Below are 23,157 nucleotides of genomic sequence, written 5' to 3'. Positions count from 1 at the left end.
AAAGGAAGACAAAATTTAATCTTGTTGATTATACCGATGTTTCGAGAAATAATCTTACATATACTATCAATATGAAATTTCCATGAAAAGCTTATTATCAACTGTTATTCCCAGAAATTTGATATAAGAAACATTTTCCAGCGGTGTGCCATCAAAAATAATATCAGCAGGTAGTGCCTCAATGGAGTTGCTGAAAAGCATATATTTTGTGTTTTGAAGATTGAGAGATAATTTAATAGCTTTTATCCATTGAGCAACTTTTTCTAATTCAAAATTTAATGTCTTTACTAGGGTAAAAGGATTATTATGCGAAAAAAACAAATTTGAATCATCCGCAAAGAGGATGAAAGAAAGAATATCTGATGATTTACAGAAATCATTTATATAAATAAGAAACAGAAGCGGACCTAATAAACTTCCCTGTGGGACCCCACATTTAACATTTAACATTTGTGAATTGCAACCATTTAAAGAGACATATTGCTTCCTGTTCAAGAGGTAGCTCCTGAACCACTCCAAGGCCTTCCCACGGACTCCGTGTTGCAATTTATTAAGTAAAATATCATGATTAATGGTGTCGAAGGCCTTGGAGAAGTCCAGGAACAAACCTATGAGATGTGAGGATTTGTCGATAGCATGTGCTACTTTTTCTACAAAACTCAATAATGCATGTGAGGTGCTATGTTTTTCTCTAAAACCAAACTGAGTATTTGAGAGTATATTATTGAATTTCAAAAAAGTAAGAGTTCTTTTGTAAACAATATTTTCAAGAATTTTGGACAGTGTACATAACAAAGAAATTGGTCTATAATTATTAACATCTAATTTGTCACCTTTTTTAAACAAAGGAATAACTTTTGCTATTTTCATACTTTCAGGAACAATACCATAAAAAAGAGATAAATTGAATATATGAGATAAAGGATCCGCAATTGAAGATATTACCCCCTTCAGCAGAAAATTACTGATGTCATCGTGTCCAGCACTTTTTTTGGAACGAAAATCAGAAACAATATTGATTATCTCCTGACTATACATTGGGCTAAAAAACATTGAGTTTAAATTTGGTGGACCTAAAAATTCAGAAAAATGTTTATTTGAAGATGGAATTTTTGCTTGCAAGATTTTCCCCAATGGAAGAAAAATGATTATTTAGAATATTACAAATATAATGAGGATCTTCATGAATCTTATCATCAGATCTAATTTTGGTAATATTCGACTTGTTATTTGATACATTCATTGCTTGCTTTAAAACTTTCCATGTATTTTGCATATCATGCTTATAAAATTGTAACTGCTTAGTATAATATTTTTTCTTTTCAATACGTATAATTTTCGTCAAAGTATTTTTATAACTAGTATATTTCAGTTTTGATTGCTCAGTAGGTTTCATTTTAAATTTATAATATAAATTGTTCTTTCTATTTATTGAACGCAAAAGTGACTTAGAAATCCAAGGTAACCTGGGTACCTTTTTATAGTTGGATGACTTTTCTCTTCGTTTTGGAATATGAATGTCCAAGAGTTGAGTAAAAATATGCATAAAATATTCAAATGACAAATTCACATCATTTGAGTCAAAAATAGACGACCAGTCTGTCGTATCTAAACTAGCACCCAGACTGGCTACGTTTTCATGTGTAATTCTTCGTCTAGATAAAGAACTAGATTTATTATCAATAATATCATTTAAAAAGAAACTAGTCGAAATGGGGAAGTGATCTGTAATATCTGAAAGTAATATAAGAGAATCAGGAGAAGGCAGAATATTAGAAAAAATATTATCAATAAGGGAGGCGGATTCATTAACTATACGCGTGGGCTTAGATATCAAAGGTAAGAAAGAAGCAGATAGAAATATTTCCATAAAATCTTGTGAGATTGTATTTTGTTTCAATAAATCTATATTAAAATCTCCCATTATGAAACATTTTTTATGAATAAAAACTGGATCCTTCATTAAATTCGCAAAATATTCCAAAAATGATTTCATATTCGCACTGGGTGGTCTATACATTACACCTATGATTATATTTCTACTGCCAGGGACTGTAATTTCAATAAAAAGAGATTCAATAACTTCAGTCATACAGTTGAGCTCATCACGAACTATATAATCATACCTTTGTGAAACATATAAAGCAACGCCCCCACCCGCCCTAATTTGCCTGTTATTAACTACAAAAAGAATAGAATCCTATTGCTACGTAATACATTAATATATAGTTAATTTAGCGATATAAGGGGGAGAATTACTTTTTATTTTACCAGCGTCTTTGACGTTGCCACTCAAAAGTCAATAGTTTTCATTTTCTGTCGCAGTTCAGGGATCCCCAATCACAATATATTTCATAAATCAAATTCAAATTTAAAAGAATAATGATTATGAAGATCACTCCTATTCTGAATGAAAAAAAATTCAGTTGTCTTTAAGAGAGACAGGTTGGCATCAATATCCTATTTTCGAACTTGTGTAAGAAAATTTGATTCGAAATGCCTTATAGGAAATTTTATGTGCCACCACAGCGAAATATGCCGTTTAGAGAATACGTATGACGCCATGTAGGGTACAAGCATATTTCACAGGTGCCAGTGACACCATTAATGGGGTACAGATTAGATATGCCATATATTACAACGATCATGACACCATCTAAGGTCTATTAAGATTCTAAAGTGCTTGGACGCGAATGGGCATGATATTACATTTTGCCTAAAACTTTAAATTGGTATCTCGTTGGTCTCAAGACTAGGTTGCAACTCTATCTCCACAACATCTTAACGACGCACGTCTCCTGGAGACGATCCCAATCTCCAAGAGTCACAGGAGAATCGAACAGTTTCGATTTTTTGCAGAGACTTTTACCGGCTTCCAGCTGCTGGTCTCGGAGACGTCTCCGCGAAGTCTCCATCACTTGTAACTATGTCGTGGGATTCATATGTCTGCAACATCTTTGAGACGTCCCCGCAACTTGCGGAGAACCGTAATAACCAAATGGCGACGATAAATATTACGGAGAAGTTGCTGAGAGAAGACATCTCTGATAAATCCCTGCGATTGCAAAAGCCATGCCGACATCCCCATGACTTCCAACAAATAGGTTGTCCCTTTGTTTGAAGATGCTTGGACGTCGCCCTGGAATCGCGTTAGTTGTGGCAGCGCAAATATTTTTCTTAAAGAAGCTGGCATTGTGACAATGTCTCCTCCCGTCAGATAGGCCCTCAGCCCCCCCCCCCCCCGCTTTAAGTTTGCAGCAATATCAAACTACTGATCATGGCTCGTCTGACATCTGCTTTTCATGTGCATTTGCATTTCCTCCTTCATTCATTCATTCATTCATTCATTCATTTTTTCCATTTGCGACCTCCCGATGCATGCCTTGAAACAACTGTAGTGCAGAAGAATGAAATCTGATACTAAAGCATTGCGGAGAGCAGTGTGTGCCTGATAGTAATGGTCATGTACCTGTGCCGTTTTTACTCCAACTCCACTCCCTGAAGTCAGGGATCACATCATGACCCATGCTGTCAGTAGAAACTCGCTTGTAGCAGCACTCCTCTTCGAAATGTTGATACAGCGCCGCTTGAGCAGACGGGGTGTTTTCTGATGATCTGCTCCCACGTTATGACAAGCATAATCATGATATGCCTACCATCGTTGATACTGGCTGCACCACAAACCTTGTTGCTCATCAGCACTTACTGCACATGAGCACGATTATTAAAGCGTTCTACCCGTTGCATGGGACAGACTCGATACCGTCGAGGAGCTTAGAGTCCAGGATGAGATCTGAGTAGTTAATATGTCAGTGAGCTCTGGTTTGCTTACCCATACTAAGGCATTTTGCATGCCACATCAAAGCAAGCCTGAAGTAATGTCGCACCCTGTCAGTGCCTGTTGGGCTCTAGAAGAGAGGTATATTAGAAAGGAAAGGGCTGGAAAGGCCTTTATCTTTCCAATTTTCAGTTACCCACCCGTAACTTCCTCAGATCAAATGTATAAAAAAGCAGACTGCCGAAAATATAATGTTACGGTCATCCGTGCGATTCTGCTTTCAGAAAATGTTCTGCAACATTGTGTCATCCTACGCAGGGATATCTTTGTGTAGATCAATTCAATTCAATTCAATCATAGTTTATTTCCAATCAACGAAAATCAAAACATGATAAAAAGTATACATGTCATGAAATGATTATTGTCCACACGTTTACAAGAGATTCATGTAGTATACGAAATAAATTATATACAACAACATATGTACAATAATTACGAGGAACAATGCATATATACTTCGTGAGCTTTCTGAAAATAACTTCAATTATGGAAAATAGCGATCCACTGAAAAGCAAAGCTTGTAGGACGTGGATCGCTAGATAAGTAATGAGTAAACAAATTATTCAAGGTTTTTTTTTTGTTTTTTTTTACAGCTATTGTATTAGATATAAATTACTTAAGTCATTTGTAAAAATATAGTTATTTTGAGATACGCTGGCTTCGGCAATAATAAGAAATAAGAATAGAGTATCAATGCTAATGCCCAGACAGTGTTCACTGAACTGCGTGTACCGGGAAAATATGACAAGGACGACACACTCGTACAGATATTCAGTTACCCACACACATATAAGACGCGAGACAGTACCGAGAAGAGAGAAGACAATAACAATACAAGTCTACGAAGAACAAAAGACAGGAAAGGAAGAGGATAGAAGAGAGAAGAGAGGTCTGCATACAGAACACGCCAAGTGCTGCGACATCAGGACAGGTGAAACCTCAAGCATGAATTAAAGCAATTTAAGTTATCTAGAATTATAAGTAGATAATAAGTGTTTTCTGAATTTGTATTTAAATGTGAGGAATTTGGGGGAATCTTTTAAGCTATTATCTAGATTATTCCAAAGTCTGGGTCCGGTATAAAGAAATGTATTTTGGGCATGTGCGGTTCTCATTAATGGAAGATGGAATTCGTTGGATCGTCGCGTAGGATAGTTATGTACATGACTGTTTCGATGAAATGAGTCGTGAAATATTTTGGGTAAAAAGTTGCTGTTATAATTAAACATGAACTGACCAAGTTGAAACACATACAAATCTTTTATTTTTAGTATCTTATGGTCAAAAAACAAAGGATCTGTATGTTCTCGAGTATTTAGGTTAAAAACAGTTCTGAGCGCTTTCTTTTGCAATAAAAAAGTTTATTAAGTAATATCCGATATGTATTACCCCAAGCAAGGATCACGTAGTTTAAAGAAGGTAGTATCAAACTAGAATAAAGAGTTAATAATGCACATGAAGGAAGATAACATTTTAATCTGTTCATTTCATTACACCAATGTTACGTGAAATAATTTTACATATGTTATCAATATGATTCCTCCATGATAGCTTGTTATCAACGCAAGCACCAAGAAATTTAAAGGTAGAAACTTCTGCTAATGAAGTAGTATCAAATGTTATATTGCCTGGGAGGCTATCTAAAGAGTTGCTAAACAGCATAAATTTAGTTTTTTGAATATTTAATGACAATTTATTTGCGTATATCCATTGGATGACCTTTTTCAGTTCTTCATTTACTGTTCTTGCTAAGATATTTGGGTCAGGGTGGGAAAAGAAAAAATTAGAGTCATCCGCGAATAATATGAATGATAGTTTCTCCGAGGTTCTATGAAAATCATTGATATGAATAATGAATAACAATGGGCCTAGTAAGCTCCCTTGTGGAACACCACATGTAATCGTTTTATTTTGAGAGTCAAAGCCGTTGACATGTACAAATTGGGATCTATTTAATAGGTAACTCGTGAACCACTCCAAGGCCTTTCCACGTATGCCATAATGGGATAATTTGGCGAGAAGTATTCCATGATTAATCGTGTCAAAGGCCTTGGAGAAGTCCAAGAAGATACCTATTGTGTGTGAAAATGTGTCGAGTGCGTGTGTGACTTTGTCGATGAGGGCGAGTAATGCGTGTGTTTTGCTGTGATTTTCCCTGAATCCAAATTGAAAGTTTGAAAATATGTCGCAGGTTTCAAGAAAACGTACTGTCCGGATGTAAACTATTTTTTTCAAGAATCTTAGAAATAGAAGATAATAAAGGTATGGGTCTATAATTATTGACATCATCCTTCTCCCCTTTCTTGTTAATAGGAATTACTTTCGCAATTTTCATGCTATTTGGCACATGGCCAGTTGTAAGCGATGAGTTGATAATGTGTACGAAGGGATCCACTATTTGGGGAATTATGTTTTTTATCAAGTGGTTGTCAATTCCGTCGTGGCCAGGACTTTTTCCTTCTTTCAAATTGGCAACGATCTTTGTTATTTCTTCTTTATATGTAGGGTCAAAAAATATAGTTTTGGAGTTAGGGGTATCTAAAAAAATCACTAAAAGTTTTACTAGAAAGAGGAATATTTTGAGAAAGATTTTGTCCAATTGAAGAGAAGAAGCCATTGAAAATTTCAGCCATGCCGGCGGAAGTGTTGCTGGAGGCATTGCCCCATCGAACTTCAGAAATATTAGATGAATTGTTAGGTGTATTCATAGCATTTTTTTATGTTTTCCATGTGTTTTTAATATCATTTTTATATTTACTTATCTGATTTACGTAAATCGCCTCTAAGTTATTGGAAAGCTGAAGTGTTGTGAGATCACAAATCCTGTTGGAGACTGCAGTCTTGAATCAGGGGCTCAGGATGAGTTCTCCGTCCCATTTATTCTTGGAGATCTGTGTGCTGATAGATGAGGGCAGTTCTTTATTTACCAATCTTATTTTCCAGGAAGCTGCTGCGCTGTTCCAATCATACTTTGAGATTTGAGTCAAGGTGCCATCACCATCTCTTGTCAGAGGACTGCACATTGTTGCTGCGCACAAATGTTTAGATTATTTTCTTTTGGATCAGAATCCCATACAACATCAATAGAAGTTCAGTTTCCCTAGTCATGTGCGCCTCCAGTAAAGAAGATTAATGGTTTCGTCTGATTGAAATAAAAAAATAAAAAAGATAAGAAAAAAAACCTTCAGCTTGTTTTCACCTATTCTGACAAGACACTGCCATTAAAGGACTCTATGATCGCATGTAGTTAAATGCACCTATAGCATGCTGGTCTGACAAGGATTGAGGAGCTCGATTCCCTGGAATCGGCCATTGCTTCCTTTACTGAAGATGTAGACGCTGTCTTGTCAAGGGAGAGAAGGCATATACCAATCTGAACAGGAGGAGAATAATATTGCTTGCCAGCTGGAAAGTTGTATAATTGACCATGAAAGGTGACGAGGTGGCTCAGTTGGCAGCGTATGACTTGCAGTCTAAAAACTTGAGTTCGGGCGCGGGTTCGAATCCCACTTATGTCAAGTTTAGCTGAGCAATGGTGTGAGTTGCAATACCGTCCCCTCTATAGTAGAGGCACAACACTTTGTACCTCAGCACTAGGAAATATAAATTGGAAGTCTCGCGTATGAAAGAATCACAAACGCAGGCACATAAAAAGATCCCGAATCGGCATTCCGTTATTGGAAAAAGCAAGGAGCATAATCCGGTAAAGTGGTCCACCCCAGGTACATACAACTGGCCAGCTACAAACTGACCAGCTAGTTGCACATGAGCTATCCAGCTATCTCGTAAGAAGGAAAATGAAGACAAAATAAGATTAGGTATGTTTCTACTCTCTTTGCCATTGCACCATGATTCACCACCTTGGAACAGGATGGCGGCCGTATTTAAGTATATGTATGTATAATATTTAATTATTAAATAAATTTTTACTTTATTTGTCATAATTATTATTGATATGTATGGGGATGGAACCTCTGTTGGCCCTAATTGATCACTGAAGAAGTATGAAAGAGATGATAAATGGGAAAAATAGAGGTACCAGTGAATTGCAGTTGAATGCTCACAGACGACATTTCGAAAAAATGCCCCAAATGCCTGATTTGACCCTTATTTGACCTTGACAGTGACCTTGAGAGGTGAAAGTGACTTTGAATTGCAGAAATGATATTTAGAATCACATTCTTTAACCCATTAAACCCCTCTACATGGAATTCGTTACTTTAATAAACCCTTTCAATTTGTAACTGCAGTTGACCTTTCACCCGGATGGCGGCCATATTGGATTTCACCAATATGGCGGTCCCAGGGGTTTTTAGTCTTGGCGCCCATCAAAAATCGAAAGAGTATGATACAAGGGACCTGTGAGCCAAATTTGGTGCTTTTGGAAGAATCTGAACCAAACAACCCATTTTGAGCCCTTAGGCCCCCAACTATATCGTGGTGGACCACTTTTGGCTGAGACTTAATTTGTCTAATCACAGACAGCTGAACATCATATATCTTTCTAGTAACAAATCGTTCAGTTTACGTGTTACGACAAATAAAGCAACTTCGGCCATTATCTAACAAATTTCGTACGATCAGGAACCAATTGCTGCCTGAAATTCAATCTGAGACGCAGGGCAATATAGCCTCCCTACACCCACAACATTCGTTAGAAATCGGGAAAAGTTTTCAACTATTGCCAAACCGTGATCAACGGTGATCGATTAATGCTTATCTTCCAGAGTTTTGTGTGATCGACATGAAAGACTTATCGCCATTAAAAGAACATCGTTCGGGGATGGATAACCAGTCACAATAGTTAAGGTTTAAGCAAACTTTATTATGCTCACGCAACACAAACTGCCGGCCATAAGGGGCGAAGGTTGTACAACAACAATATAACATACATATCAAACACTGCCCGTAAGAGGGCAGTATAACACACTGGCGCAATCACTTTCTTCTTTCTGTCTTCTTCTACATAATAGAATGGAAAACCCTTGGCTGTGGAATACTCATGCACATTCAATATGCCAAGAATGTGTGTGGAATTAAACCAATTAAACTTCTGACTAAGGACATGGATAGGTAGACCACATAACGAACACTCAATGATTTGATAACATGAACACAAACATTATCCCCATGATTATAGACACAGTCTCTAGACTGACTGACAACCAACTACATATAATATAAAACGTTAACATAACACTAACTATGATCAGCACTGATATACGTACAGTACTTACTCATTGGACCAACAATCAAAATCATGTCCATACAAAAATACTGTACCAATAAGCTATGCTATACATGAAAGTCTTTATTGTAACCTCATACATACACTGTACAATGTATTCTACCAATCATAAAATGGCACTTAATAAAACAAACTACCTTACGCTGTAAAAAAACAGAAAATATTTCACAATGTCAACTATCAAATATTATACATGTACATAGCTACCTCACTTGCTTTCTACCTTTTCTCACAATATGAAACACTACTGCTGTACGTAAGTTTCATGATCTCCCCACTCTCATTCACTCTTTTGTTGCAACGCTGTCAAACACAGCACATAAATAACATACAGCTGTAATCACTTTTCTTCTGCTGGGGTTTGGAACGACTGTACATAAACACTACACCATAACTGTCTCTCCTTTACAGTCTTAAAACACACACACACGCACAATGCTGTTAGAACCAAATAGACGACCAACTATAGGCCCTAAAAACGCAGAGACAAAAATCCCTAGATAAATCAAATGAAACTAACATGGTATGGAAAACAACAATAGGGTGTGTTCATTACAATACTTGATATTCAATCGATAAGAATAAAACACACATGTGCATGAAAGCCACTAAGAATAGCCACCCACCTGATGTAGCAATATCAAAACCTTAGTGTCATCATCAACTTATCATGTGAGTTATTACTACATGTACATCCCTTTGGCATATATACGAAACAAAACAACTGAAAACGATACATTCAGTAAAAAAAAAATGTTACATATGAAAACAATTATATCAGAAGTAAGCAGAATCAAATACATGTACACCTGTATTATACCTTTGAAAACATACTCAAACTTCCGAAACATATTTTGTCCTTGAAGTGTATCACTACAGTGTATATGCACTGCTGCTTTGTACGCATGCATCAAAAACGAAATCCTACATCTACGTCACTTCGTACAATATGACCTGACACATGATTCGTACATATCAAAAAAAGGGGAAGGATGAGCGACAGGTACATCAAAACTATGTCCCATGTACAATGTGTTACCATACATATCATGTAGGCTATAACATATAATTACAAATTATCATCATACATACATTCATTTTTTCTTTATCAATAAACCTGTTACTGATGTTCTACCCTTGTATGTGCAACACCAAAAGAAGTCTTATACGAGCATCATACGTACGTATGACAAAAACTCACCTCTCCTTCGTGTCTGTGTGCAATATGTATTTGACATAGGACACAGGAAATGACTCTAAGAATCATACACATTGGACAAAAGCAGCTCGGAAAAACAAAAACATAAAATACTGAATTATATACTTACTAAGTTGCCATCAAAACTATCGTACATATACTACATACATAAAAACGTTTACATTTTGATATGATCTGCAAAACTTTCTAAGTTCAAGGCACCTGGCAGCTTACGCGATGTAAACTACCGGCATCTATAGTGTATTAACAAGATACATGTACTGTTTCTGTACAGAATCAATGCACAACACTGAAAACCATATCAAAAATATTATCAAAACCTTAAACAAATATTACGTGCATAGATTCTTTACATGCAATCACAAAAACAAACAGAAATAAAGACAAATTTTATACTTCCAACACTGTTGAAAATAAGAAGAGTTGTAATATTACACAATTCACAGAAACGTACCAAAATTACAACTAAAACTTTACTCATTGTCCGAAAAAAAATAACATTCTGACCAACATAATTATCAAATAAAATATGCAATATTACTGGAGTTATCAAACATAATACATGTAGATGACAAACTTGTCCATTGCAAGTCCTTTACTCACTTCTACAAAAACTGATTTCACATACAATGTACATGCATACAATGTGGAAAAAAAAAAATCCCATAACCCTGGAAGTCCTGGATCGTTTCACAGGAATCAGTCCATTTATCCTTAACAGACACTAAGTGAGCTTATAAAGGTAAAGCAGGTATGGAGCACACAGTTTTGTTCAAAACCAAGAAACATCCAGTATCCGAGGTCATAAGAGGAGGTTATCAGTTAGCTTATTGATAACCAGCCAACGTCTGGGGGACGGCCAGGAGGGGGTCCTACATGCAAGCACGTAGAGTGACCTGGTCGAGGAGTGGGAGCAATGTCTAAGGTTGGAGACATCACAAATGTGCAGAGCTGAATACGAGGTGCAGTACTCTTCTCACGCCGTGGAACGCGAGATGTACCTCCAGGAGTGGAGGCACTGGTGAAGGCACGGGGTCCACTGGATGCATCTGGGGAGCGCCCAGGAGGGTCATTGGTCTCGATAATGCAAGGATGGTCTGGGGGGCCACTGTGTCGATGAGGAGTGGTAATGCTACCAACACTGATGTTTAGAACATCAACAGGAAGCTCATCAGTGGGTGAGGTGTCCAAGGAACACTGGTTGACATCTGAAGATGGCTGACATACTGGCCAGCCACAGAGATGATGAGGTGTGGTTAGGACATCACAGGAATCATCATCGGTGACATCAGGGATGGTGCCATTCATCTCAGGGGTGGGAATGACGGCTAGCTCCGACTGAGCTAGACACTGACGTGCAGCCTCAGCATCCTGGGAATGGGGGCGTAGGCCTATGCCTTGGTGGTGACCGTTGCTGGCTGGTGAAGGTGCGGTCACATCATCAGAGATAGATGAAGGCGAGTTGTACCGGGGAAGGCTTAGAGACATCGGAGGCGTGCGGGAAAGACGAATATCTACCTCTGGTGGAGGATCAGGACCACAGGTGTACGAAGGTCCATCACCAATTGTGATACGGCGCTTTGCGGGACGGATGGTAATGTCGTGCAACACTATGAATGGAATGCCTGCCTCAACTATAACATCCGGAGAGTCAACAACTAACCCTTCAAAGAGAAATGCCTTTCCATCTCTGGCAAGTGTTAGGCACGTCCCTCCAACAACTGCATACGGTGAAGAATGGTCAACTGGATAAGCCTCAGAAGAGTCCGTAAAAACACCGCCAAGACTCTTGAATACTGAATAGCCAATGAAGTTCTGTGGAGAACCACTGGCAAGAGTAACCCGGATAGTCTGTTGACCATGGTCAAGATCAATGTAGGGAGACATACAGGCCTTTTCAGGCAACACCGAGGGACTAGCTACTGGACACTGTGGTGACTGATCAACCCGGAAGTGGAACTCATCCGACTGCGATGAGCCACGATCATAGCAGTAATATATCCAGTTTTGGACGTTGCTGAGTATCCACGTAGAAGTAGAAGTAAGAATTGTCTTGAAACCCTATTGACCTGTCTAAATCTGACATATCCTTTGCATCTCCAAAACTAATACTGTCTGAATGAGCAACACATACCCTAGCAGACAAGCAGACAATATCTGTAGCCAAAGCACTGTCATGAAGATCATCAAAACATTCATTAACTTCTGAGAAATCACATTCTGACTCTAGCTCATCATAATCATCCAGACAATTATCATATGGACACAGGGAATCAGAGTAGCCAAGGATGGACGCCGCTTGGCGAGCACATGTAATGATATCTCTTTCATGCTTTGGTAGGAATGAGCAATCACTGATGTGATGCTGGTTCGGACGATTGGCAACGAGACATATTGGGCAACTGTGAACTTTAACTGTGAACTTTATGTCTAACGGTAGAACGACTGGACTCACTAAAACTACTCAAACACATAGGGACAGGATGTCTACTGCTACATGTACTGGGACCGACTGCATCATACCGAGTAGCATGCAATACTCTATCATCATGGGGACGAGGTTGGTTTGGGTCCCCGAAGGGCTCATCACAACTGTCATAACTTTCATCATCATAATCGTCACAGAAATCATCATAATCAAGACCGACATAATCATCTTCGGTCATCCATTCATTTCTGCTTTCATTTCTTTTGATTTGAATTGGCTCAGAATCATAAACACGGTAAGGTACCTGGTACATTGTACTTCTGGTTACAATACTGGTAGGGGCGGCCTCTCTCTCGGGCCTGGGTGCGAGGTCGTTGCCTCAAAAGGGGACAGGGAACAGCCATTCAAGGGCTACGTATGGGACTACAGCAGATGCGAGCAAACCATAACTACCTATCACGACACGTTTTTGCCGACCAACTGGCTGCCATATCATGCATAAAATCCATCGGTAATGAGGGAAGAGCAGGGTACTTTATCCCATGTAGCTGCCACCACGCCATTAAAAGAACATCGTTCGGGGATGGATAACCAATCACAATAGTTAAGGTTTCAGCAAACTTTATTATGCTCACGCAACACAAACTGCCGGCCGAAAGGGGCGAAGGTTGTACAGCAACAATATAGGGCTCACACCTGTAAATAAAATGGACTGTCCCAGACCCCTTCACAAATTTGTACCAAAGATACCAAAATAAATGAAGAAAAAAATTGATTAAAAATCAATGATGTAGTTTGGCAAAAAACTGAATAGCTGTAGATATTGAGTATGAATTCCTCTACAAACTGCATTTTGGTTGGAAGATGAAAGCTTTTCTGATGGAATTTGAGGGGACTATATTTCATTGGGTACGTGTACGGAAAATAGGTGATTTTTTGAGTGACAAGAACTCGTAGTCTGGCTTTGCGGACCCCTGGACAGAATTAGAGCAGAACAACCCAACCTGGCAATCTTATGGATGAAAGGTAATATCTCACTTATTCAGGTTAGTGAAGATGAAATACCTCATTTCTCCCAGCTATTTTACAGAATTTTTTGAAATTTGAATTTTAACACACGTCTCTATGGGGAATTATTTACCCGTGTGAGCCCTATAGAGAATGCACGCAATACATGCAAGTCTATGGGAAGTATTCATCACATACAAGCTCTGCTGGTTTATGTTGATCTTGTATTGTGTCAGATCTCTCTTCCTCCCTCCCCCTTCTTCTCCCTACTCCCCCCCCCCCCCCCTCCCTCTACCTCTCTCCTCTACTCCCCCCCCCCCCAACTCTATCTTGCTACAATTTCTTTTCTTAATATTATGTTCTTGTGGTACTAGATCTTAGTAAATAGCAGTCATGAATATCACACAACTTTGAATGACTTCTTGTATTGTGTATCTTGTATTGTGTCAGATCTCTTCCTCCCTCCCCCTTCTGCTCCCTACCCCCCCCCCCTCTGATCCCTCTACCTCTCTCCTCTAACTCCCCCCCCCCCACTCTTCCTTGCTACAATTTCTTTTCTTAATATTATGTTCTTGTGGTACTAGATCTTAGTAAATAGCAGTCATCAGTATCACACAACATTGAAGGACTGTGTTAATCTTGTAGTGTGTATCTTGTATTGTGTCAGATCTCTTCCTCCCTCCCCTTCCCCTCCCTACCCCCTCTCTCTACCTCTCTCCTCTACTCCCCCCCCCCCCCTCCTCAACTCTGCCTTTCTACTATTTCTTTTCTTAATATTATGTTCTTGTCACTAGATCTTAGTACATAGCAGTCAGTCATCAGTATCACACAACTTTGAATGACTGTGTTATTTTAATGTATTTCTTTGTTTTGGCTACCACTGAAACAGCTCAAAATACATAAAGTTAGTCTGTTTGACAAAACAAAGTCTTATCAAGTACTTTGTAGGCTATAAGGTGATGATGACACACCCACAATCAAGGATAACTGCCTGGATCTTTGTATTCATCTTATGAAGAACTGATCAAAACTGCAAGATTTATTTTAAAAAAACCCTAAAGGGCATGATTTTCTAAAAGTGTCCCTTTGAGAAGCTTTACAATCCTTGAAAGTGTAATTTCTCATATGTTGTAGGGGCAAATATCATAAAAAACACATTTATGATGTTTAAAAGTCAAATAAGAAATATGACCTCCTCTATAGAGAATGCACGCAATACATGCAAGTCTATGGGAAGTATTCATCACATACAAGCTCTGCTGGTTTATGTTGATCTTGTATTGTGTCAGATCTCTCTTCCTCCCTCCCCCTTCTTCTCCCTACTCCCCCCCCCCCCTCCCTCTACCTCTCTCCTCTACTCCCCCCCCCCCCCAACTCTATCTTGCTACAATTTCTTTTCTTAATATTATGTTCTTGTGGTACTAGATCTTAGTAAATAGCAGTCATGAATATCACACAACTTTGAATGACTTCTTGTATTGTGTATCTTGTATTGTGTCAGATCTCTTCCTCCCTCCCCCTTCTGCTCCCTACCCCCCCCCCCTCTGATCCCTCTACCTCTCTCCTCTAACTCCCCCCCCCCCCCACTCTTCCTTGCTACAATTTCCTTTCTTAATATTATGTTCTTGTGGTACTAGATCTTAGTAAATAGCAGTCATCAGTATCACACAACATTGAAGGACTGTGTTAATCTTGTAGTGTGTATCTTGTATTGTGTCAGATCTCTTCCTCCCTCCCCTTCCCCTCCCTACCCCCCTCTCTCTACCTCTCTCCTCTACTCCCCCCCCCCCCTCCTCAACTCTGCCTTTCTACTATTTCTTTTCTTAATATTATGTTCTTGTCACTAGATCTTAGTACATAGCAGTCAGTCATCAGTATCACACAACTTTGAATGACTGTGTTATTTTAATGTATTTCTTTGTTTTGGCTACCACTGAAACAGCTCAAAATACATAAAGTTAGTCTGTTTGACAAAACAAAGTCTTATCAAGTACTTTGTAGGCTATAAGGTGATGATGACACACCCACAATCAAGGATAACTGCCTGGATCTATGTATTCATCTTATGAAGAACTGATCAAAACTGCAAGATTTATTTTAAAAAAACCCTAAAGGGCATGATTTTCTAAAAGTGTCCCTTTGAGAAGCTTTATAATCCTTGAAAGTGTAATTTCTCATATGTTGTAGGGGCAAATATCATAAAAAAAACACATTTATGATGTTTAAAAGTCAAATAAGAAATATGACCTCCTCTATAGAGAATGCACGCAATACATGCAAGTCTATGGGAAGTATTCATCACATACAAGCTCTGCTGGTTTATGTTGATCTTGTATTGTGTCAGATCTCTCTTCCTCCCTCCCCCTTCTTCTCCCTACTCCCCCCCCCCCTCCCTCTACCTCTCTCCTCTACTCCCCCCCCCCCCCCCAACTCTATCTTGCTACAATTTCTTTTCTTAATATTATGTTCTTGTGGTACTAGATCTTAGTAAATAGCAGTCATGAATATCACACAACTTTGAATGACTTCTTGTATTGTGTATCTTGTATTGTGTCAGATCTCTTCCTCCCTCCCCCTTCTGCTCCCTACCCCCCCCCCCCTGATCCCTCTACCTCTCTCCTCTAACTCCCCCCCCCCCACTCTTCCTTGCTACAATTTCCTTTCTTAATATTATGTTCTTGTGGTACTAGATCTTAGTAAATAGCAGTCATCAGTATCACACAACATTGAAGGACTGTGTTAATCTTGTAGTGTGTATCTTGTATTGTGTCAGATCTCTTCCTCCCTCCCCTTCCCCTCCCTACCCCCCTCTCTCTACCTCTCTCCTCTACTCCCCCCCCCCCTCCTCAACTCTGCCTTTCTACTATTTCTTTTCTTAATATTATGTTCTTGTCACTAGATCTTAGTACATAGCAGTCAGTCATCAGTATCACACAACTTTGAATGACTGTGTTATTTTAATGTATTTCTTTGTTTTGGCTACCACTGAAACAGCTCAAAATACATAAAGTTAGTCTGTTTGACAAAACAAAGTCTTATCAAGTACTTTGTAGGCTATAAGGTGATGATGACACACCCACAATCAAGGATAACTGCCTGGATCTATGTATTCATCTTATGAAGAACTGATCAAAACTGCAAGATTTATTTTAAAAAAACCCTAAAGGGCATGATTTTCTAAAAGTGTCCCTTTGAGAAGCTTTATATTCCTTGAAAGTGTAATTTCTCATATGTTGTAGGGGCAAATATCATAAAAAAACACATTTATGATGTTTAAAAGTCAAATAAGAAATATGACCTCCACTATAGAGAATGCACGCAATACATGCAAGTCTATGGGAAGTATTCATCACATACAAGCTCTGCTGGTTAATGTTGATCTTGTATTGTGTCAGATCTCTCTTCCTCCCTCCCCCTTCTTCTCCCTACTCCCCCCCCCCCCCTCCCTCTACCTCTCTCCTCTACTCCCCCCCCCCCAACTCTATCTTGCTACAATTTCTTTTCTTAATATTATGTTCTTGTGGTACTAGATCTTAGTAAATAGCAGTCATGAATATCACACAACTTTGAATGACTTCTTGTATTGTGTATCTTGTATTGTGTCAGATCTCTTCCTCCCTCCCCCTTCTGCTCCCTACCCCCCCCCTCTGATCCCTCTACCTCTCTCCTCTAACTCCCCCCCCCCCCACTCTTCCTTGCTACAATTTCCTTTCTTAATATTATGTTCTTGTGGTACTAGATCTTAGTAAATAGCAGTCATCAGTATCACACAACATTGAAGGACTGTGTTAATCTTGTAGTGTGTATCTTGTATTGTGTCAGATCTCTTCCTCCCTCCCCTTCCCCTCCCTACCCCCCTCTCTCTACCTCTCTCCTCTACTCCCCCCCCCCCCCTCCTCAACTCTGCCTTTCTACTATTTCTTTTCTTAATATTATGTTCTTGTCACTAGATCTTAGTACATAGCAGTCAGTCATCAGTATCACACAACTTTGAATGACTGTGTTATTTTAATGTATTTCTTTGTTTTGGCTACCACTGAAACAGCTCAAAATACATAAAGTTAGTCTGTTTGACAAAACAAAGTCTTATCAAGTACTTTGTAGGCTATAAGGTGATGATGACACACCCACAATCAAGGATAACTGCCTGGATCTATGTATTCATCTTATGAAGAACTGATCAAAACTGCAAGATTTATTTTAAAAAAACCCTAAAGGGCATGATTTTCTAAAAGTGTCCCTTTGAGAAGCTTTATAATCCTTGAAAGTGTAATTTCTCATATGTTGTAGGGGCAAATATCATAAAAAAACACATTTATGATGTTTAAAAGTCAAATAAGAAATATGACCTCCACTATAGAGAATGCACGCAATACATGCAAGTCTATGGGAAGTATTCATCACATACAAGCTCTGCTGGTTTATGTTGATCTTGTATTGTGTCAGATCTCTCTTCCTCCCTCCCCCTTCTTCTCCCTACTCCCCCCCCCCCTCCCTCTACCTCTCTCCTCTACTCCCCCCCCCCCAACTCTATCTTGCTACAATTTCTTTTCTTAATATTATGTTCTTGTGGTACTAGATCTTAGTAAATAGCAGTCATGAATATCACACAACTTTGAATGACTTCTTGTATTGTGTATCTTGTATTGTGTCAGATCTCTTCCTCCCTCCCCCTTCTGCTCCCTACCCCCCCCCCCTCTGATCCCTCTACCTCTCTCCTCTAACTCCCCCCCCCCCCCCCACTCTTCCTTGCTACAATTTCCTTTCTTAATATTATGTTCTTGTGGTACTAGATCTTAGTAAATAGCAGTCATCAGTATCACACAACATTGAAGGACTGTGTTAATCTTGTAGTGTGTATCTTGTATTGTGTCAGATCTCTTCCTCCCTCCCCTTCCCCTCCCTACCCCCCTCTCTCTACCTCTCTCCTCTACTCCCCCCCCCCCTCCTCAACTCTGCCTTTCTACTATTTCTTTTCTTAATATTATGTTCTTGTCACTAGATCTTAGTACATAGCAGTCAGTCATCAGTATCACACAACTTTGAATGACTGTGTTATTTTAATGTATTTCTTTGTTTTGGCTACCACTGAAACAGCTCAAAATACATAAAGTTAGTCTGTTTGACAAAACAAAGTCTTATCAAGTACTTTGTAGGCTATAAGGTGATGATGACACACCCACAATCAAGGATAACTGCCTGGATCTATGTATTCATCTTATGAAGAACTGATCAAAACTGCAAGATTTATTTTAAAAAAACCCTAAAGGGCATGATTTTCTAAAAGTGTCCCTTTGAGAAGCTTTATAATCCTTGAAAGTGTAATTTCTCATATGTTGTAGGGGCAAATATCATAAAAAACACATTTATGATGTTTAAAAGTCAAATAAGAAATATGACCTCCACTATAGAGAATGCACGCAATACATGCAAGTCTATGGGAAGTATTCATCACATACAAGCTCTGCTGGTTTATGTTGATCTTGTATTGTGTCAGATCTCTCTTCCTCCCTCCCCCTTCTTCTCCCTACTCCCCCCCCCCCTCCCTCTACCTCTCTCCTCTACTCCCCCCCCCCAACTCTATCTTGCTACAATTTCTTTTCTTAATATTATGTTCTTGTGGTACTAGATCTTAGTAAATAGCAGTCATGAATATCACACAACTTTGAATGACTTCTTGTATTGTGTATCTTGTATTGTGTCAGATCTCTTCCTCCCTCCCCCTTCTGCTCCCTACCCCCCCCCCCCCTCTGATCCCTCTACCTCTCTCCTCTAACTCCCCCCCCCCACTCTTCCTTGCTACAATTTCCTTTCTTAATATTATGTTCTTGTGGTACTAGATCTTAGTAAATAGCAGTCATCAGTATCACACAACATTGAAGGACTGTGTTAATCTTGTAGTGTGTATCTTGTATTGTGTCAGATCTCTTCCTCCCTCCCCTTCCCCTCCCTACCCCCCTCTCTCTACCTCTCTCCTCTACTCCCCCCCCCTCCTCAACTCTGCCTTTCTACTATTTCTTTTCTTAATATTATGTTCTTGTCACTAGATCTTAGTACATAGCAGTCAGTCATCAGTATCACACAACTTTGAATGACTGTGTTATTTTAATGTATTTCTTTGTTTTGGCTACCACTGAAACAGCTCAAAATACATAAAGTTAGTCTGTTTGACAAAACAAAGTCTTATCAAGTACTTTGTAGGCTATAAGGTGATGATGACACACCCACAATCAAGGATAACTGCCTGGATCTATGTATTCATCTTATGAAGAACTGATCAAAACTGCAAGATTTATTTTAAAAAAACCCTAAAGGGCATGATTTTCTAAAAGTGTCCCTTTGAGAAGCTTTATAATCCTTGAAAGTGTAATTTCTCATATGTTGTAGGGGCAAATATCATAAAAAACACATTTATGATGTTTAAAAGTCAAATAAGAAATATGACCTCCACTATAGAGAATGCACGCAATACATGCAAGTCTATGGGAAGTATTCATCACATACAAGCTCTGCTGGTTTATGTTGATCTTGTATTGTGTCAGATCTCTCTTCCTCCCTCCCCCTTCTTCTCCCTACTCCCCCCCCCCCCCCTCTACCTCTCTCCTCTACTCCCCCCCCCCAACTCTATCTTGCTACAATTTCTTTTCTTAATATTATGTTCTTGTGGTACTAGATCTTAGTAAATAGCAGTCATGAATATCACACAACTTTGAATGACTTCTTGTATTGTGTATCTTGTATTGTGTCAGATCTCTTCCTCCCTCCCCCTTCTGCTCCCTACCCCCCCCCCCTCTGATCCCTCTACCTCTCCCCTCTAACTCCCCCCCCCCCCACTCTTCCTTGCTACAATTTCTTTTCTTAATATTATGTTCTTGTGGTACTAGATCTTAGTAAATAGCAGTCATCAGTATCACACAACATTGAAGGACTGTGTTAATCTTGTAGTGTGTATCTTGTATTGTGTCAGATCTCTTCCTCCCTCCCCTTCCCCTCCCTACCCCCCTCTCTCTACCTCTCTCCTCTATTCCCCCCCCCCTCCTCAACTCTGCCTTTCTACTATTTCTTTTCTTAATATTATGTTCTTGTCACTAGATCTTAGTACATAGCAGTCAGTCATCAGTATCACACAACTTTGAATGACTGTGTTATTTTAATGTATTTCTTTGTTTTGGCTACCACTGAAACAGCTCAAAATACATAAAGTTAGTCTGTTTGACAAAACAAAGTCTTATCAAGTACTTTGTAGGCTATAAGGTGATGATGACACACCCACAATCAAGGATAACTGCCTGGATCTATGTATTCATCTTATGAAGAACTGATCAAAACTGCAAGATTTATTTTAAAAAAACCCTAAAGGACATGATTTTCTAAAAGTGTCCCTTTGAGAAGCTTTATAATCCTTGAAAGTGTAATTTCTCATATGTTGTTGGGCAAATATCATAAAAAACACATTTATGATGTTTAAAAGTCAAATAAGAAATATGACCTCCACTATAGGGCTCACACCTGTAAATAAAATGGATTGTCCCAGACCCCTTCACAAATTTGTACCAAAGATACCAAAATAAATGAAGAAAAAAATTGATTAAAAATCAATGATGTAGTTTGGCAAAAAACTGAATAGCTGTAGATATTGAGTATGAATTCCTCTACAAACTGCATTTTGGTTGGAAGATGAAAGCTTTTCTGATGGAATTTGAGGGGACTATATTTCATTGGGTACGTGTACGGAAAATAGGTGATTTTTTGAGTGACAAGAACTCGTAGTCTGGCTTTGCGGACCCCTGGACAGAATTAGAGCAGAACAACCCAACCTGGCAATCTTATGGATGAAAGGTAATATCTCACTTATTCAGGTTAGTGAAGATGAAATACCTCATTTCTCCCAGCTATTTTACAGAATTTTTTGAAATTTGAATTTTAACACACGTCTCTATAGGGAATTATTTACCCGTGTGAGCCCTATAACATACATATCAAACACTGCCCGTAAGAGGGCAGTATAACACACTGGCGTATACTCCACTTAAACTGTGTAAACACTGCTCTCGCTATGTTTTCGATAAACTGTCGCTTTATTCCTATATGTATGCTGTTACAAGTTGGATCATTGCTGCCTGAAAATTTCAGCTATGGCGACTTTGTCGGAGTCGCAGGGCAAATTACCACTAACACGTACACATTAGAACAACAATGCGCATCATTGAATTATTCCTCTAATTCTTCATTTTAGGCACCTTCAGTCATCATATTGACAATTCACCCTGAACAGTGGGTTTCAATTTCATCTATATCTTCATCGTGCCAATTTCACCATATTTCATTTTTAACCTTATGCGCAAAATCTTCCATGCAGTGTCTACAGAATGTCGAAAACTAACATAAACTGACAATAGCACACAGTCATAGAATGAAAGGAACTCCACAAATGTCTGCTTGCATTAAAGATATGAGTGCAGTTAAGCTACAGCACCAGAGTTGAGTGTATAATGATGTGAAACATAAAGACAATAACTTTTTGGTCCAAACAATATTTGACGGAGAGTGAGCAAATACAATACCAGTTCCCGAGTCCAATGTTAGACCTTCATATGCCTGTAGGAGGTATATTCTCGGTCCCAGTGTTCGATTCTTAGCTGTCTTGATTCTCTGTCGCACTCATAGTCATGTGGATGGTCGTGTATGGTCGATGCCTCCTCGTTGCCATGGTGATATGTGCCGGGTCTATCCGATGATGTGCTTCCCGTCCAACAAAGATGTATCCTTAGTCGCGATGACGAAGTTATGATATGATCCGTCCATGTTCCTGCCAGCGCCTGCCATACTCAGCAACCAGACTTGAAATGGCTCAGCAGAAGTTGATGTCATCATCGAACCCGTCGCCACCTTGCCTCCATCAGTGCTATCTCCATGACTGACGTCCTCGCCTTGGATCACGAAATCCTTGATGACGAAGTTGAATTTGCTACCATCGTATCCAAATGCTTTCAAATGACTTCCAAGAGTGGAAGAGTTCTGTGTTGACTTTGGTAATGTTTTCCCAAGAAGGCCATGTCTCCCCATCTCCTTTTCTCTGATCACAGTGTCAGAGAAAACACTTGCGATAACCATTGATCCTTTTTCCGATGATTTCATACACTTGTAGGCATGGGCTGCCACAACAGCTACTGATGCCATCAACAGTATGAGAGTTAGGGCCTTCATCGTGTTCATTGTCCTTGAGTTGAGAGTTATTTAGCAAATCTCATACTGGTTATCGTAGTTTAAGCAAGTCGCCGGCTATTGCATTGTCGTAGCTCCTCCCTTCCTCACATGCAAACTTACCGTGTCGCTTCGATATGGCGCCTTGTCTGAAATTAGATAATCACCGCTTTACCGCTGCCACCATTGTTGGGACCGCCGAGTTGGTACCC

General features: G+C 39.1%; 1 protein-coding gene across 1 annotated transcript; it reads right to left on the bottom strand.

The window, feature by feature from the left end:
- Positions 1-22,468: 22,468 nt before the first annotated feature.
- On the bottom strand, positions 22,469-22,948 carry LOC140228785 (peptidyl-prolyl cis-trans isomerase B-like). The gene has a single exon (XM_072309061.1). It carries the CDS (start codon positions 22,946-22,948, stop codon positions 22,469-22,471), a length of 480 nt encoding a protein of 159 aa, XP_072165162.1.
- Between the last annotated feature and the right edge of the window lie 209 nt (positions 22,949-23,157).

Source organism: Diadema setosum, chromosome 5 (assembly GCF_964275005.1).
Source record: "Diadema setosum chromosome 5, eeDiaSeto1, whole genome shotgun sequence".
NCBI classification, from domain to species: domain Eukaryota; kingdom Metazoa; phylum Echinodermata; class Echinoidea; order Diadematoida; family Diadematidae; genus Diadema; species Diadema setosum.
Note: the sequence above shows the minus strand (reverse complement) of the source record. Positions and strands in the feature narration are given on the sequence as shown.

Coding starts and splice junctions, on each gene's coding strand:
- LOC140228785 (XM_072309061.1), bottom strand. CDS start 22,948: ATGAAGGCCCTAACTCTCATACTGTTGATGGCATCAGTAGCTGTTGTG.